Below are 19,539 nucleotides of genomic sequence, written 5' to 3'. Positions count from 1 at the left end.
GTCATAAGTCACTTTTTTCAGTGCCGTTGTAACTTTGAATGGTCACTAAATGAATTGTTGGACTACCTGTACATGCAGTCAATTTTTTTAAACCTAGAGCATTGGCTCATCATGTAATCAGGAGAAGTGCTGGTTTGGGTGATGGCAGGAACTTCTTCTGCACTGATGTACTGAAACACATCTACATCAGCAAGCAGTATGTTTGCTCTACAAAGGTCGATTGAAAAGTATGAGCTCCAGCATCTTGTATCCTGTACCCTGTAACCAGGATGATTAGGGGACTGGAGACTAAAACATATGAAGAATGGTTACAGGAATTGGGCTTGGCTCGTCTAGTAAAGAGAAGGACCAGGGGAGACATGACAGAGGTCTTCCAATATTTGAGGGGCTGCCACAGAGAGGAGGGGAGTCAAGCTATTTTCTAAAGCTCCTGTAGGCCAGACAAGGAATAATGGATGGAAACTGAACAAGGAGAGATTTAACCTGGAAATAAGGAGAAACTTTCTGACAGTGAGAACAATCAATCAATGGAACAGCTTGCCCTCGGAAGTTGTGGGAGCGCCATCACTTGAGACTTTCAAGGAGAGATTGGATTGCCATTTGTCAGAAATGGTGTAGAGTCTCCAGCTTGGGTGGGGGTTGGACTAGGTGACCCACAAGGTCCCTTCCAACTCTGATTATCTGTTATCTCAAAAGTCTACTTCACTCATGATACAAAGTCAAAATGTGGTGGGTTCTTTTGGGCTCAGGATGACACATAATACCATTCATTACAGCTTAATGTAAAGTCTGAACCATACTGACATGGCTTGTTCAGCTAAACATGTAGCAGTGCTATGTGTAAATACTGTTATAATAGTCTCTAAGAAATTCACAAACAGAAAATCAAGATGAACTATTTTTTCCCTTTTGTGGCTCCCCATCAATTGTTAATCAAAGTGACACTATTAATAATCAGTGGTGTCAAAATGTTTGCATCATGACATGATTCACATTACATCACTTGGCCCTTTTGCCTCCAACTGTGAGGAATTCTGATTCTCCCAGGAAATTGCTTAACCCCCTTTAAAACTGTCTAAGCAAGAGTTATTTCCTCAGTATGCAGACTAGATTTCATATTTGTACAACATGATTAACAACCACCGTTTACTCTATAAACCCACTTTCCTTGGTATGTATGATATACTGAACAATGAACCCATTAAGGATTTGTGCAATGCTCTAGTCTAAAATGCAATTGGCTAATTTGTGGTCCCAGGTTGTTCAAACATGGTCATGATCCGAATAGGCACAATGCTTCCCTTTGGGGTTAGACTCCCACCCCTGAATATTTAAAAATGTAATATTGCCCTGTTTCTCTTTAACTATTTTTTTTTTTTTTTTTGAAATTGTTGCTGATCCTTTTGATGGTTCAGGATAATGTAACTTCTGCAAACTGGATCTTTTTGCTCCTCTGCTGTGGTACCAGATCATTTATGAACAAGTTAGAAAGCTGCACAGCTAGGACAGACCTATGGGGAAATTAACTATTTAGATCCTTCAGGGCAAAACCTGTCCATTGGTTCCTGCAGAGCATCTTTTTCTCACTGATTCCTAGGAATACCAGTTCTCTTATCGTAAGACTGCTTGAAATAAGAAAGTAAAAAGGGTGGTTGGGATTGGGAAAATTAAATAGTCCCCTGCTAAACAAAATCCATAAACATAATGATCAATTAGTGCCAGTATCCACAGACTATTAATGATATAGCCTGACTTTCTCTCCAAAGAACATTACTCCACTGAGCCTCATTGAAAGGACTGCTCCAATTTGCATGGAGAGAGAGAGAGAGAGAGAGAGAGAGAGAGAGAGAGAGAGAGAGAGAGAGAGAGAGAGACTGCAGTCTGCCTGTATTATCTTCCCCATTTAAACCCCTCCTCTGGGCAATAAGCAGAGAGTGTGTGTGAATGCAGGAGAGTGGGGTGACAATCAGGAACGTTGGCTCTAGGGGACACATTTTTCCTTTTGATGTTTGCAAGAAACTGACAACCCAGGAATGGATTTTGTAGCTCTTTCACACACACTGGTTCATTCAGCTCATTCCTCTTTTTACAGCTTCCTCATTTTTATGTGACAGGAGAAACCCTCTGGAAAGTTGCTCATGAACCGATAAGCTGAGTGCTTGCCTGCCAAGCTGAGTTATTCCCCACTAGAGTGCAAAAAGGCGCAAAAAGTATTAAAAAAATTAGTTGCTTCTGCAGAAACAACACATCTAGAAACCACTGTCTGTCTGTCTGTCTATCTATCTATTTCAATCCATCCATCCATCTATTCATCATCTTAAAATGTGTAATATACTCCACAAGCTATTTTCTTTTCCCAGACCTTCTCCCCTAGTTCCTGATATAATGTACTGCAGCTTCTATAATCATACAGTCAATGTGATGCTTATTTGAGGAGAAATAGTATATCACTCCCATCACAGAAGTTGGATTTCCTTGATTGCATATTCTGAAATGTCAGTGAAATATTTTCAGAAATCCCATAGGTCAGAAGTACCCAACTACTAATCCCTCCACATGTAAGAATACTTTTTGCTTCTAAGACATTATTTTGGACTACTCTCTATGAAGTATATATCAAAAATATATCACCATAGAAGAGCAGATACACAGAATCATAAAAGCTGACCCAAATCTGTCTGGTATCTTCATATCACTGTTTTGTCAATCATTACCAATTGAGCCAGAGGGTGTCAAAAGATGATCATATTTTAACAATTGAGAAAATTAAATCTGCTTTGACAGTACAGAAACCTATGAAGGGAACAGTATAGATCATGAGAGGATCAACAACTTCAGGGGGGCGTCCGTGTCTACCTATTTTTATGTCTTGGACACAAGAAAGGGGAATAATTTAGGGGAAAGGAAGGGCTCCACCCTCACAAAGCTACCTGCATATTATCTACTGTTTGGGAGCTATGCTTAGTTTATGTTTTGATAGATGACTAAGAGTGTGCAAAAAGAAAATTGTGGCACAGAAAGTGCCACTTAGCTCTGCTAAAAATTCATTGTGATGTTAAACTGTAAATAAAGCTAATGTTTCCTCTTATGTCTACATAAAGTCTGATCCTTTCCACAAAGAAGCTAGAGGGAGATTTGATGGCACGAGCTGGCTCAAACAGGATCAGTCCCAGCATGAATTAATTAGTGCTTAATTACTATCAATTATTCAGCATTACTGGGAATTGCTTGTAAATGGACAGCCTTTGATTGCTAATCCCAATCACTAATGTTATCTAATTGGAAGTGATTATATTTTCTTTGGGGGTGATGCTGAGCTTTATGCCTCATGTGCGGCAAAGAAACACTCTGTTTCTTCTCATGCGTTGGGGTATGTTATGCAATGGGAAGGAGATTATTCCACAGCAATTTCTCTGCCTTGTCTTCTAGGACCAGATTGTAATCTTACAGGCTTCTTGGAAGTTCAAGCCCACTTGAAAGGCACTTCACTGTAAACTATCTGGTGTCTTTAGAAGTTGAGAATAGAAACACCTCTATAAAATAACAAAGAGCAGCAAAAGTTCAGAACTGAACTCTCTGAAGTTTTTGAGCATTTCCTAAATTGAAGCGTAGCTCCAGTGCATGTTACTTCGAAGGCCTGCCAGGTGGAGAACAGCAATTACGTTACCTTCATCTCGGTTATCACACAAAGTACAACCTGAACCATCTATGCAATGCCCATTGACTGTCTTCTCATATTACATGCATGTTTTATGTTTGTTTTAGCTACACTTTGCTGAGCCTGTCAGGAACAAGCAATAGTTAGCACTGCAGAAGAGTATGATATCCTCTTGTGGAGCAAATTTCAGGTTTGTTTCTTTCAAGTTCTAGTTTTGCTCATCACATAGTTCTATAGATAGGTTAATGTTTGAGTAAGCCGCAAGCTGACCAGGAATAGGTTAGAAATGAACTTCACTGGCTTACCACTAAGGCTAGTTCAGGACTTCCAGGTCCTAGTCCAACATTTTAACTATTGCCCAGCACCGATACGTCATGTAACATATAGTAGCGAGGAGAATTGTTTTTATCGCTTTGTTCCCATCTGGTGATGAGTCACTTATCTGAAATGGTATCGGTTCTCCTGCTTGAGCAGGGGCTGGACTAAGAGACCCCCAAGGTCCAGAGGTGGTATTCAGCAGGTTCTGACCAGTTCTGGAGAACCGGTAGCGGAAATTTTGAGTAGTTCGGAGAACTGGCAAATACCACCTCTGACTGGAGATTTTACAGTATCCTTCCCCTGCCACGCCCACCAAGCCACGCCCACAGAACCAGTAGTTAAAAAAAATTGAATCCCACCACTGCCAATGTCCCTTCCAACTCCATTCCATTCCAGTGGGTATCCGGATGATTATACCTCAGATATGGTGCCTTGATATTATTGCTTACTACAAACTCAGCCACAGAGTTACTGTCTGTGTGATTTCTTTCTCCTTTTAATGGATAGAAACAGCATATATTGGCCTCTAACACACACTATCTCATGGGTGGGCCCCACAAGGGTTTCAATGTAATTTAATGCAGGCTTCACACTAATTTTATAAAGCTTCTGTAATTTAAACACTGGGAAACACGATCTGTCACAAGAAAGAAAGGGAGAGAGCAAACACTATCAAAAGAATGGGAGTTGATTTCTCCGTTGCTTCAAATGCTTCCATAGGTGGTTGGAGATCTGATAAGAAATCAGAGTGACTCGTCAGATGATGCCATAGTGAAGTCTTGCTAATTTGAAATTTTAATCTTCTCCTATAGGTTTTTTTTAAAAAAAATCTGGAAATAAACATTACATTCTAATGGGCTCGGTTTCCTTTCTGTGCTTAACAATCTGGGCTCTTACAAGAGGAGAGTTACTGTTTGCCCATCTGTTTGCCTTCTCTAATACGGACCAACCTGGGTTAGGCAAGGCAGTCCAAATTTAGTAATCCTTGTAGGCCAGCATCAGTGACTTTGAAGAAGATGACAGCATGCCACCGTGGCAAGGGCAGGCATAAGTAAAAGGGACACATTTAATTCATTTTACTCCCTGAATAAAATAAACCTGGGATGGAAAGGAAGAATGCAGCAATCAGTTACTGGTTGGCATCCAAAAACTCAATTGGCTCTCAGGTCTTTGTGCTTAGCTCTTGCTCATAAAGAGCTTGTGTTGGTTTTCTGACAGTTTTCTGAAGAAGAAGAAGAAAAAAAGCTCTATCCTGTTAGCATTCCAATTTCCCAAAAGATCTAAAATGGTTAGAACAGCCTGGAGCAATACTGAGTAGGCTGTAAATTGAAGTCAAAAGGGTTTAGTGGTAGAAAAGCTGGTTGCCTGAAAAACCCCTTTACTCGCTCCATATATTTTAACTGGAAGCCATTGCAATGGTCATCTGAACTCTCCGTGTGAGGAATCAACTTTTCTCTGGTGCCCGGGGAAAAGAAAAACAGATTTAAAAAAACCAATTTCATCAGAAAGCAGCAAGCTTTATTATGTTTTCTTATGTGGGTACTATGCTTCAGGGAAAAGAAAGCTATTTCTAAATTATTTATTGCAGAGAAAGCTGTGTTAAACCAAACCGACCTCACAAAACTGATCTGACTGAATTAAGCTTGTTCACGTTAGCTCAGCCCTTAAATCAGTTTAATCTACCTGAGTTGTCCCCAGTTCAGTTCAAGCAATCACCTTGCATGACAGCTCTCTTCTCATGATTTTTGTTGCACAGTTTCTCCTTCTGGTTACCTCAAGCATGGTAGTGTAAGAACCTTTTGAACCACTGTGGCTTTCAAACACCCCACTAGTAATCCTCCCATAGAATACATTTTGAATTGCTATTGCCAATCTGAATCTGTCTTAACCGCCTTATAGAGGTAAGCTCCATCCTTGAAACTATTAAAGTGACAGGAAGAAAAGACAGATCCTGATGAAAGTTAAACAAACCACATCTGATCCTATGCCAAGAGGGAAGAATGCGATTCAAGCATATGATGGAAAAGAGAGATCAGTGTACTATGCAACATACTAAAGAGAAATGCTCATTTGCAAGAAAGGGAAAGCAGTGGAAACTATTGGAAGGTGATTTGGTCTTTTTAAAGTCCTTCCTCCTCATCTAAGCCCCCTCTTTGAACAAAATGTCCCATTTGGGAGACATCTAGTCCTATAACAGCAGAGGCAGTCTTCAGCGACATAATATGTTTATTCTTGAATGGAAAAAAAATGTAAAAATACTGCCCATTTTTTTCTTTTCTTGAAAAATAATTATTGGCATGAAGGAGAGAAAGGGGGAAGAGACAATGGCAATGAGGGGAATTTTCCAATAGAGAAAATAAAGAGAATAAAGGCAATTGGCTTATTCCACAATGGTAACAGAGTGGGCAGGGGAATTTCAAGTGCTGTTCCAGAGGAATTCAGCTATATGCTACATTTGCTTCTTTCGGAACAGAGAAGATTCTCTTTTGCTGGCAACCAGTTCTCTCAACTTAGCCAGCACTCTGCAAAAAGACCTGATATCACTTTTCTCTCTAATCCATCCCTCCAATCCACAAGTGAGTAAAGTTAATAATGAATATGAAGCAATTGTCAACAATTAACTGGAATGTTGCGGTCATTAATTTTTCGCCAAAGAAAATCCAATCATTCAGAGTGCACCCTGCCACTCAGTCCTATTTGTCAAGAGGTGACACAGCATGGCTGAAAGTATAATTGCCCATCTGGCCATCTAATATTTGAGGAGGAAAAAAGCCCCCACAAGTGAATGTACAGTAGAGAGAAAACCCATCAACACCTGCCGATTAGTTTTCTGCATCTTGTTGGCGTCACTTATCATTTAATACACATTACCTATGCTTTGCATGGGCCAACATCTAGGTAAAATTAATTCAATCTGTATAGCTGTCCATATCAAATAAGTGACTCCGGGTAGCAAACAATCATAAAAATTAAAAGCAGTTATAACATAGTAACAAAATGAAATAAAGACCCAGATAGCCAGGTCTTGAAGGCCTTAAGAGAGGCTAACAGGCTCAGGGTCATCCTCAACTCTGAAGGGAGAATGTTCCAGAGGGCAGAGGCTACACCAGAGAAGACATATCTCCTAGACCCCAAGACACTGACCAGATGACATTCTTTGGCTGATCGAACCCGTAACCTGTCCAACCTGCCAGACTAAATTGGACAGGTAGAAAGCACTTGAAGACAAATTTCAGGTAATCTGATTCCAAAGCCATGAACGGTTTTAAAAGTGATAACTAGCATCTTGAACTGCACCCAGGAACATACAGGTAACCAATGCAATTCATGCAGTAGGGATGTTACATGTGTCAAATACTTAATATCATCCACTATCTGTGCAGTCACATTTTGTAACAGTTGAAGCTTCTGAATGTTTTTCAAGGGCAGCCCTAGGTAGAGCATGTTGCAATAATCCAAACAAGAGGTCACGACTGACTGTGAGCAGAGCCTCTCGGTCCAGGAATGGGTGCAACTGGTGCACAATCTAAAGTTTACAAAGGCTCTCCTAGCTATGGTTGTCACCTAATCTTCTAGCAGGAGCCATGAGTCCAGAAAGACACCCAGATTATGTAGGAGGCCCAAATATCTAGAGCCATTCACTCTTGCTTGGGTTGAGTTGAAGCGCATTGCACTTTATCCAGGTTCCTACAGCCACCAGGCACTGGGACAGGATATCCATGGTATCACTCAGGCGGCTCAGGATGAAAAGATAAAATTGGATATCAACAACACATTGATGATATCTCACACCAACTATCAGGTGATCCCACTCAGAAGTTTCAAGTAGATGTTGAACAGGAGAGGAGAGAGAACCAAACCCTAAGGCACCCCACAAAATAGGGGCTGTAGGCTGGATCTTTGCCTCCTATCAACACCAATTGGAACTGATCTCAGAGGAAGGAGAACCAGTGCAATACAGTACTATCCAAATAGCCAAAGCCAGTCAAGACAGGAACCATGATTGATGGCACTGAAAGATGCAGAGAGGTGAAAAAGAGCAAGTACCAAAGGTGGCAATGGTGAAAGGAAAAAGAAGAGGACATCCAGCAGCATGGTTGAAAGACCCAAAGAACCAGGTTGAGGACAGATCATTGTGGAGAAAATCCATCTGTCTGGTCATTAAGAATCAAATTGATGGCACATCATCATTAAATAAATATGCTTTAAAATAATTGATCATCAACCTGGCCAGGAAGAAGTGACCCTGGATTTACTTTTAAGCAGAACCTAGCATGCATCTTATTATCAACTGCTAGAGAACATGAAATCATTGGGGGATGGTAGTGTCTAGGACAATTCACCACAGCCTATTTATCATGGCCAACTTGCTGCAGGAAAAAAATTATTACATAATATTGAAGAAATGATGAAATAGAACAATTAAAGGATGCAAAAGGAGGGACCAAATGAAATGTGAACGACAAACATTAAAATTATTTAAAATAATTAAATAAAATTGTTGACCTGTCCTGTGGCAAGTTGGCTATGGTGCGTTGGCCATGGTGAGTTGGCCATGGTGAGTTGGCAGTGGTGAGTTGTCCCACTCTGATCATGGGAAGCTATCTTAATTCGGATTGTATGTTTGGACCTTCCAGGGGAATTTATTGATTCCTAAGAACAAGCATGCTGTATGAAATGTACCCATTATAACTCTTTTTATGTTCTAGAACTATATCTTAAAATATCTTTATTTTATCATATCAGGAAGGCCTGGAAAATGAAATCTACATTATGCTATCTGTGCCAAGACACTTCTACAAAACCTTCAGGGAATTGTTGCTCCACACATAATTATTTGATTTTTTTCCCATTTAAAAATGGATATATAATATGAATTATAGATCACAATGAAAGTATAGGTTTGAAGATATTTATTTATAGCTCTTTAGTGTCCGCCTTCTCAAAGCACTGTTTGAAGCATTTTCTTAAAAGTAAGAAGCTTAGGCAAAAGAAATAAACTGAGATTGAAAATTGAATGGAAGGATGTCAGCCTGTACTTTTTAGCCTACCCTACAGATTCATTTCTTGCAAGTTCCATATGTAGCAATTTCCTTAGGTTTCCTCTCTAACAGAGACTTTTGCCCATCATGGATTGTTATGGTCAATCTAGTTTTGCAATGCTAAGATAAATGCACGACCTATCTGTAACTCTCTCTTGTAAGGATCAATTTATATTTTGAGTAAAACAGAAAGAATTTGCTTCTTTCATAATACTTTGGACATTTGGTTCTGGATAGCGGAAGGTGTTATGAGCTTAGATGATCAAATATATAGTTTATGATCTTAATTCAAAATGATGATAGATGGAAGCCTCTTTGTTCATATTTAAGTAATTTCAGGTAGTCATCTTTGGAGGTTGGACTCGATATGAATCCATTAAGGACTATTATGAGGTCAAAATGGAAACAGGTTAAGTTTTTGTGAAAATCTCCTTCAGTTTACTTCTCAAAGCATATCTCACTGTTGGTATGGAGGAGATTCTTCTTAAAGTCTGTGTCTGATGCCTTGACTATTAGCTCCCTTACCTTGTAGCTAAAACAATTCACCTTCAGAATGAAGCAGCTCAGACCAGCAATACCAGCCAAAAAGGCTATTTTGCATGCATGCCTGTAGCAGCTCTGCAGGGTTTGTAGAAAGACTGAAGTTTAAGGGATAGAACTCAAAGAAACGTTGGCTCATTTTACTGACCTTGGAAGGATGGAAGGCTGAGTCAACCTTGAGCCAGTCAGGATCAAACTCCTGGAGTGAGCAGAGACTTAGCCTGCAGTACATTTTTGTTATGCCTCCGCTCCATGAGCTGTACGGTTGCCAGTTTTCTTTCGGGTCCAATTCAAGGTGCTGATTTTGACCTTAACAGTGCTTCATGGCCTAGGGCTGGTTTATTTGAGGGACTACCTCCATCCAATTACATTTGCCCATCCCATCAGAGCTGCAAGTCCCATCTGTGAAAAAACTTCAACTGGAGGGACCCAAGAGGTGGGACTTTTCTGCCATGGAATCCACCTGTGGAACATCACCTTGCCTCCCTCCCCTTCTCCCCCAAGGTGAGATTGGTTCCACCCTTGACATCCTTCCAAAGGTCCCTTAAAACAGGGGTCACCAACCTTTTGGATCTCAGGGACCACCAAACTCATACTTTTAAATCTCGAGGACCACTAATACGATTTTTTTAAAAAAAGCTAATATATTTAATATAATTTATTATGTTAAATATAAATTGTGTGTGTGTGTGTGTGTGTGTGTGTGTGTGTGTATGGTATTTAGGTTTCTTTGGATATTTTCCCACATCTTAATATTTGTGCTTTTATTATAGCGACATTTCGGCAGAATCTCATCTGCCATAATAAAAACACAAATACTAAGATGTGGGAAAATACCCAAAGAAACCTACATACCATACATATAAATACCAGCGAAAACATAAGAAATATATATATATATATATATATATATATATATATATATATATATATATATATATATATATATATATATATATATATATATATATATATATATATATATATATATATATAGCATTCAGCTTTGTTCGGGTATTTTCCCACATCATTGTAGTTGTGCTTTTAAAGTTGTAGCAACGTTTCGGCAGAATCTCATCTGCCATCATCAGGCTTCTGTATTGTGTTCGTCTGTGAGTCAGACTATCACAGCTGTTTCAGTTTTAAATTTGGTGCTAGCCTACTGCTGTGCTAGAATGGTTTTTTCTTCATCCTGATTGGTTGGAAGTCTTGGTCTGTGTTTATTGGTCTTGGAGTTTGCTGTGTTCTGCTTGATTGGTGTTTCTAATATCTTCTGTCTGTTTTGTAGCTTTTTTTGTCTTGATTGGCTGGCAACATTGTGTTCCTTTATTGGAGGCCTTTAGTGCAGCTTGGCTCCGAGTAAATGGACGGCTATCATTTGTTAGGAAGCTAGGTTTCATCTGGGTGCCTGGTTGGGATGTGTTTGAGCTGGGGGTATCGGGGGGTCTGTTTGTGCCCAGGTGTTTGCCTGGCTTGGTGTGGAGATTTTTTTGTTTGTGAGTGCAGGCTTCCAAATAATTGACCACCAGATTATCAATCAGGATGAAGAAAAAACCATTCTGGCACAGCAGTAGGCTAGCCCCAAATTTAAAACAGAAACGGCTGTGAAAGTCTGACTCACAGACAAACACAATACAGAAGCCTGATGATGGCAGATGAGATTCTGCCGAAACGTTGCTACAACTTTAAAAGCACAACTATAATGACGTGGGAAAATACCCGAACAAAGCTGAATACCATACATGTAAGTACCCACGAAAACTTAAGAAAATGTATGTATGTATGTATGTATGTATGTATGTATATGTTTTCTGAGGTTTTTGCGGGTATTTGTATGTGGATCTTTGGTTATTTGTGTTTTCTCCCGCTTAAAATTGGAAGTATTTGGGCGACGTTTCGACGAAATCTCATTTGTCATCTTCAGGCTTGTGTCTTCGGCTTTGTGCTTCTTGGAGTAATGTGAGCTTGCAGCTGTTTTTTCTTTTAATTGCCAGTGGGAGTGCGACTTGACTGGGTGGGGGCTTGGCTGTGTTCTGATTGGGTGGGGGTGTGTTCTTATTGGTTGGGGGCCTGGCTGTGATCTGATTGGTTGGGGGGTTGGCTGTGTTCTGATTGGCTGGGGGTGTGTTCTGTTCAGGTGGGGGCTTGGCTGTGTTCAGGTTAGTCTTAGTTGTCGGGGGATTTGAGCTGGTGAGCTGTGATCCTGTTGTTTGGCTTCGTCTTCGTGGTCGTGCCACATCTTCATGTTGGGCGTCAGTTCGCTTTATATATGGGTCGGAGGGGTTTGAAGCGGGTTTTTGGTTTGAAACAACCAAAACCACGGACCAGAAGCCGTACAGCAGCTGCATCACTACCCGCTTCAAACCCCTCCCGGGGCTTCTCAGCAGGACTGCTGCTCTTGGTGATTAATTGGGGAGGGGAGGGGGAGAAAGTAGGAGCTCCTTTCAGATCCTGGGTGGAGGATTGAGAGGCTCGGATCTGCAGCCGAGGAAAAGCTGGGGGGAGGAGATGGCTCTTCCAGCGTCACCTGGAGACAGGCAAGGAAAGGTGTCCCTGTGGGCACTTCGCTCACTTTAGCACTTCGCTGCCAAACCCAGCCACAGCTAGTGATTATTTGGGGGTGGGGGTGGGGGAGAGAAAGTATCTCTAGCATTACCAGGGAAGGAAAGGAGACAAAACAAAGCTCACTCTTTCATTGAGATATACAAAATGCCAATCTACCATGTTCCAGTTCTTTGAAATCATCAAATGCTCCCACTTGCACTTCTCGCACCTCAGGTCCCTGAGATGCACGCTCCCACACACAGTGGTGGCAACAACAGTCCCCTCCCCCAGCGCCCGCTGTCAGCTCTCCCCATTAGTTTTCTAGCTTTGAATTGCTCCCGGCTCTCTCTCTTACCTCCCCCCCCCGCCGACATGCAGGCAGGAAAGGGAGACGGAGCCGTGCACAGCTCTCCCCTCTTCCAGCCCTTGCTGCCTCTCCCAACATCGAAGCCTCAGAAACGCAGGTAAAGCCACCACAGCGGTAGCACCCTGAGTTGCTTGCTTCTCCACTACTGCCTCCTCCTCCTCCAGCACCACTTCCTTCTCTGGGTAGGGCGATTCTTAACTAACCGAGCATGCTAAGGCAACTCAGGATGCTACCGCAGGATGCTAGAGCTGACAGTGGGCGCTGGGGGAGGGGACTGCTGTTGCCGCCGCTGCCAGGTGTAGGAGCTGGTTGGCGCGTGCATCTCAGTGGCCTGACTCCAGGGTCCCCCAGAGAGCCAGGAGGCGCAAGAACTGCGTGGCCCACATTAATTGCTTTTGGGGGCCATTTCTTCTGCGGCCCACCAAAATTTTTCCACGGCCCACTGGTTGGCGACCGCTGCCTTAAAACACACTGGAGTCAGCAGGTCTGGAGATCTCAAGGCCACAATAAGCTGACAAAATGATTGCATTGTTTTTAACATCAATTCACTATTGTTAATAAAAATATTGTTAAATGCTTTTTCAATGTAGTCTTTAAAATTTGGATATTATTATTATTATTATTATTATTGTTGTTGTTGTTGTTGTTGTTTTTATTGTAAGCTAGCTAGGGTCACTTTATTGTGAGAGGGGTGGCTATATAAATGTCAAAAATGAAGAAACAAATAAATGGAATACTCCATTGTTCTTTCTTTTTGCTCTCCAGCCAGGACTTTCTGCTCAACATGTCTGTCTTCTTCCTATTTTTGCAGGCTACTAATGCTTGTTTGAAGAAGAAATGTAGTTTCTTGGATGAGAGAAAAAGCAGATAGTGCAAGGAGCACCAATCATCTCTTGGTGCTCCTTGTACAAACAGGTCTTTTTAGACACAGGCAAAACGAAGTGCTGAAAAGGAGGCTGTTTACCTTCCATTTGCAAGGCAAAGGCACCATAATTTCCTTTGTGTCTGTTTATGTACTATGTCTGTAGGAGGCCGGTCCTCTTCCCCCAATTTACAAAAGCTTCAAAATAGACAGAGGAAAATTAAATCTGAAGCACTCTGCACTTGCCCAGGCATAATTAGCATGGACAAGCCAGCGCCTTTACCTGGGCTAATCCTAACGGGTTCAATCACACTTAAACTTAAACTGTGTGGCTAAATTGATGATTGCAGCTTTCCCTGAAATGTAATCTGTCCCCATGCGAGGTATTTCTCTTTCTGTCCTTCTAGCTCTGTCTTAGAGAAGCATTTTGTTTCTCTCTTCCTGCCACCGCCTAAGGTGAAAGCCCCAATCTGAGCTGCCTGCAAAATAAGACAAAATTTACAATTGCAACATTCTTGGGAAGGGCAGAGGGTTCCTGTCTCTTTTATCTGTATCTAAGGTGATCATCTCTCCATCTCTCCTGCCTTGGTTCCTTCTTTTCTCCCGAGACACAACAACGGGAGGGAGGGGAAGAAGTCGAAACAGATGAGAGCTGCAGCTCGGATGCCCCTGTCTGTGTTATTGTATCCATTTTCCAATGGCAACGATGTGTGAAATGAAAATTGGACAGAGCTGGCTGCTCACAGACCTGGAATTTTCATACAGGCTAGTGGAGGGAAGGAGGGAGCAGAGAGACAGAGAGATGTCAGGAAAGGGGGAGGGGGATAGAGTCTTCTGGATGGCTGCACGCACCCATGGCCTGAGTAAGCCCTACTTCAGTTTAATAGACCCTTGGAGTGGAAGTACCAGGCTCATTTACATTTCATTACTCCAAATGCTCTGCCAGCTCAAGATATCTGAGAGCATTTACAGAAGCAGAAAAGTTGAACAGAAACCCAGAAGGGTTGTGGATTCCCTCCCTTCTCTAATTCCTTTTGCTACATTCTAGCAGCCATTTTATAAGCATCTCCTTATAGGAATTGCTGCCCTGCGTGACACAGATTTTCTCACATGTGTGATCTATTCCCTGCCATTTTTACTGCCACAATGGCTTTTCTTTCTATAAAGACTGGGGTAGAACATGGTGTGTGTGTATGTGTATCAGTGGTGGGATTCAATTTTTTTTTACTACTGGTTCTGTGGGTGCGGCTTGGTGGGCGTGGCATGGCTTGGTGGGCTTGGCAGGGGAAGGATACCGTAAAATCTCCATTCCCACCCCACTTTGGGGGAAGGTTACTGCAAAATCTCCATTCCCTCCCCACCCCACTAACCTGCTTTCCAGCTTCGTTCTCCTGTGCAGGGCAACAAAAGAAGACCCAGCTGGCACTCAGGATGGGGGCGGGCAGTGGTGGGATTCAAAGTGTTTTGCTACTGGTTCTGTGGGCGTGGCTTGGTAGGTGTGGCTTGTAGTGTGGCAGGGGAAGGATACTGTAAAGTCTCCATTCCTTCCCCACTCCTGGGGGAAGGTTACCACCAGTTCTCCAAACTACTCAAAATTTCCGCTACCAGTTCTCCAGAACTGGTCAGAACCTGCTGAATACCACCTCTGGTGTATATGTGCTTGTGCATATGTGCTACCATTTGTCATTGCAATAATGTTATGCAGAAAAAGGTTATAATAGAATAACAGAATAAATAGAAGAATAACAGAGTTGGAAGTGACTTTGGAGGTCTCCTGTATAGTCCAACCCTCTGCACAAGCAGGAGACCTATATCATTACAGACAAGTGGCTGTCCATTCTCTTCTTAAAAGCCTCCAGTGATGGAGTACTCACAACTTCAGAAGGCAAGCTGTTCCACTGGTTAATTGTTCTCACTGTTAGGAAATTTCTCCTTAGTTCTAGGTTGCTTAGATGAGAAGCAAAATGTCTTCAAAGGAAAACCAGAAAGTCTAGTTGCCTTTTGAAGAAGCACCTTTGGGCCAATTGGAGCCCAAATTGGGGCCCTGTCCTATGGTTTCTTTTATTTTTCTTATATGTATCCATGTATTCATAACTATGTTTTTACTTATACCTATTATCTTGTAAGCAATTGACAAACCAAATATAATAAATAAACTTCTGCAACCATTCTTCATATGTTTTAATCTCCCCTAATCATCTTTGTTGCTTTTTTTCCTGCACTCTTTCCAGAGTCTCTACATCTTTTTTATAATATGGTGACCAAAACTGGTTAGAGTATTCTAAATGTTCTTCCCACTTTTTCTCTTCTCTCTTACCAAACCCATGAAAGAAATAAAATGGAAAAAAATTCTGACCAGAATCTCTTGGTTGTTCCTGATAATGAAATGGTAATTTAAGAAATTACAATATCCTCATTTCATTTTTTCCCCCCTATACATGAGAGAACTAGGTAATCAAACCAGGAAAGTTCATGTGATGTCCAATATTGGTAACTTAAGTAAAGTGAGATAACCTAGGGCAGGGGTGTCCAACCTTTCACCTTCCCTGGGCCACATTAGAAGATGAAAATTTGGTTTGGGCCGCACATATAATAAATTATTATGAAATAATTATATTATAAAATTATATAATAAATTATAAATTATTTTTATTATTTATTATTAATTATTTATTAAAAATTATTTATTTTTATTAATTTTCCGGCCAAATTTTACGGGGGCGGCGGTGGGGCGGCGGGGGCAGAAGCGGCGGCGGGGCGGCGGCGTGGCAGAAGCAGCGGCAGCGGCAGCGGGGGCAGAAGCAGCAAAGGCGGCGCCCGCCTTTTCTGTTGCTGCTTGGCGTGGCGCTCACCTCGCCCGCCTCGTGCCTGCCTCTCCTCCTCCTCCTCGCTGGCTCTTGCCAGAAGGTTGGGGTATGCACTGGGGACCTAGGGTATATAGCAACTTTAGAGTTGTCTTACCATCATGAAGTTTTAGACCTACTTAAACCTGGTTTTGGAGAAAATATGGAAGTATGCCTGCTTGCTTTGCTCACATGGTTTTAAAGAAGAGATGAAGCTGGATTTACCAGCATAGTACTTGATGACATTATGGCACATTAAGTTAGGATTTCTGATTAAATGTAACATCCGAAGATGGTCAAGGAGTCCTGATGATATCACAGGGTTTATTTACTACTATGCTTAGTTACTGTATAAAAAAAATGAGTGAAACTCACAGGAGACCAACTTGAATCAAAATTCTAGTGCATGTCTGATATTCAGAAACACAATGAAATGATGGAGATACCTCCATAGTTCAAAGACAACGTAACAGGAGAAATTGACCCTGATATCTTCTTCAATTATCTTCTTTGGAACTTTGGTATTCATAAAAAGGTGTCAAAAGAGGGTAGATGGGATGCCAAGCCAAAGAACCTACAAAAGAACTGGGACCTCTATTGCAAAACTGTGTCTTCCATTATGCCTCCCATGGACATTATTGTTTGTCATATTGTTTTAAAGATCCATTCAGACAATTGTTTGCTTGCTCGGCAAAAGTGCATGTGTATTATTCATTTGAGGAAGAGGATCCAGACCCACAAGCATATATTCCATCTCTCTAGTAGTCAAACTCCAGTACTGTATATTGTTGCTGGGAAAATGCCACCTACTTCCTCAGTCTATTACTTTTAATTCCAACGCAAGTGCTGTGGTTAAAGGAAACTGCCACAGAAAGGAACTCTACATTACTTCAAATGTATAGAAGAACTACAGCAATTTTTTAAAAAAAATCTAAACTAAGCATGGGGACCTAATATAATTCAAGACCTCAGTTTGTGTGGGTAACTTTATTTTATCCATGCCTATAATTTAAAGAGGCAAAAAAGTTTTTCATTTAAAACACACACACACACACACACATTTGAATCATTTTTGGAAATAAAATCCTCAAGCAGTCCTCCTCCCAATCTAGATCAGGCTATAATGAGAAATAATATGTTAAACCACCACGGTTCCCTTGCTCCTGGGACCTCTTCTGGTTTGGGTCATTGACAGCTTTTGCTAATATCTATTTGATGTAATCTAATTCTTCTTCAATACATGAGCTCCATCTAGAGACCTTTCCCCTTTCTGTTCTCTCCCTTTAAAACCTACCTCCAGTATCTCAGCACACCTCACCATTTGCTGATTGAAGAGGGAAAATAGAATAGCAAATCACATAGAGAGTCCATGTGCCCTGAGTATGGATAGCCTTTCGAACTATGTTATATTACTACCATTAGGGGGGCAGCTATTGCTCATCGCGATAAAGCCTGAAACTGTATATTGTTTGACTTAAGTATTTGGGGAAAAAAAAGAGTTAGTGTTAAAATCTAGGCATGTCTCAGCTGCACCTGTACAATGACAGAGAAAGGTATATCCTGGAAGACTGAAGTAAGAGCACCTAATTTTTTGTTTCTCCAAGGAAGATTAAAGTATAAGGATAATCAATAAACTCACTTAAATTTTGAGCTGGCCCATTGCTCTGAATTTTGTCGCTAAGTTGTTTTATTCTTAAAACATGCAGCATAGTTAACTCCCCACTCCACTATGCTCTCCTACTTACCAAGGCCTTCTTCGGACATCATACAGGTCAATCTTATTGGGGGCTCTCCATGGGGAGGCTGCAATGAGAAGAAGCAGTGAAAACTATAATGATTTTTGAGGTACAAAATGTGTTTATATGGGGGAACTTGGGGAGAGAAAGGGAGAGAGAGCAAAGCTGACATGGAAAGATTTCTCTGCCAGGAATGGTATTAAGCAACAAGAACACTGGAATATGTAAAACTGGGAGGAAAAGCAGCTGTAACTTTTGTGTTATTCAAATACCTATTATTGTCACAATGCACTGGCCCTGAAAGAAATGTGTTTAAAGCCCATATTAATCTGAAGTGTTTGAAGGGTTGGTTTTTTCCCCCCACACTTCAAACACTATTCTTTGCTTTGGAACATGTGAATTAGAAAGCAATTAACATTTCAACCAAACACATTTCTTTTGCTTATCCTGCCTTTGAAAAAATACACATTTTGCTATTTTGATAAATAATTTACAAGGTGTATACAGTAATGGAGGGCATATGTTTACATCAAACTTGGCTTCCCAATTTAACCAGCAGTTTGAACCTCAGGACTTTTGACAGAACCTTTCTATTCCTGCTTCAGAATTCTTTGAAGATTCATATGAATGATATGTTTATTGCCATTTATATTTTTTATACCTCTCAAGAATTCAGAATAGCATTTTCAAGCAGAGAAGATATAACTTTATCAAAGCCAGTGGGTCTGGGAAAACAGTCAGCAGCCTCAGAACTTCACATAGGTTTGCAGTCCAAATTTTTATGCCAGCAGAATACCTGAGGCCGTGCTACTGAAAACTGGTGGCATGAATACTGAAAATGAATGGTGTGATTTCTCACCATTCTAAGGTTGATACTGTAGGGCAATTCTTACAGAAGGATTAGCTAGGTATTTCAAAAGGCTTCACATTCCCCTTCATAGATTAGAATTGCTGAGAATCAGGCACCATTCGAATTAATTGATTAATTAATTAATTAAACAAATAAATATGAACCTCAATGTCCTAGTTCTCTCTAAATCAAGGCAAGCAAAGTTAGGAAACAAAAACCACTGGGTCTTCTGCAAAGAACTGTATTGCTAGTTCAGTAAAATCCAGGTTCTTGCAAGCCCATTACAGGACTTCTCCAGACCATCATGCACCTATTGAAATTAAAGTAGAGTTGCTTTAGGTCTCTTTCTCATGCTACCTCCTCCCTTGGGGTGAAGTGATTCTTGAGTGGTGGGCCGAGATCCTCTCCCTTTTTCCTGGGTGCTGTTAGACCTTCAACTTCTCAAAGCCATAATATTCCCCATAGACTCACCTCTTTGTCCAGCATGGACCTTGGTCCTGGCCAATAGTGGCCATGGTTCCAAAAGAACCATGGACAATGTCCTGACTGTCAGATTTAAAGTAGGTTCAGCTACTTTATTTGCATAACATCCCTAATGTGGTCTCGGTCAGGGGTCGACAACCTTTTGGACCTCAGGGACCATCAAACTCATAATTTTAAATCCCAGGGACCTTTAACTGGCTCTGTGGGCATGGCCTAATTTGTGGGCGTGGCTTAGTAGTCATGTGACTGGCTGGGCATGGCTTGTATGTAAATATTATAAATATTTATATAAATAT

General features: G+C 41.1%; 1 protein-coding gene across 2 annotated transcripts in view; it reads right to left on the bottom strand.

Moving 5' to 3' along the window:
• Positions 1-19,539, bottom strand: part of CACNA2D2 (calcium voltage-gated channel auxiliary subunit alpha2delta 2) — a 681,501-nt gene that overhangs the window by 111,246 nt on the left and 550,716 nt on the right. For both annotated transcript variants that reach the window (XM_087954963.1, XM_087954964.1), the window contains exon 8: positions 17,920-17,977. In XM_087954963.1, the coding sequence (XP_087811089.1) occupies positions 17,920-17,977 (58 nt within the window). The remainder of the gene's footprint in view (positions 1-17,919; positions 17,978-19,539) is intronic.

Source organism: Notechis scutatus, chromosome 2, assembly GCF_049901735.1.
Source record: "Notechis scutatus isolate UNSWTSFEM ecotype Mainland chromosome 2, rNotScu1.2, whole genome shotgun sequence".
In the NCBI taxonomy this organism is placed as follows: domain Eukaryota; kingdom Metazoa; phylum Chordata; class Lepidosauria; order Squamata; family Elapidae; genus Notechis; species Notechis scutatus.
The sequence above is the reverse complement of the archived record's forward strand: the minus strand, read 5'-3'. Positions and strand labels throughout refer to the sequence as shown.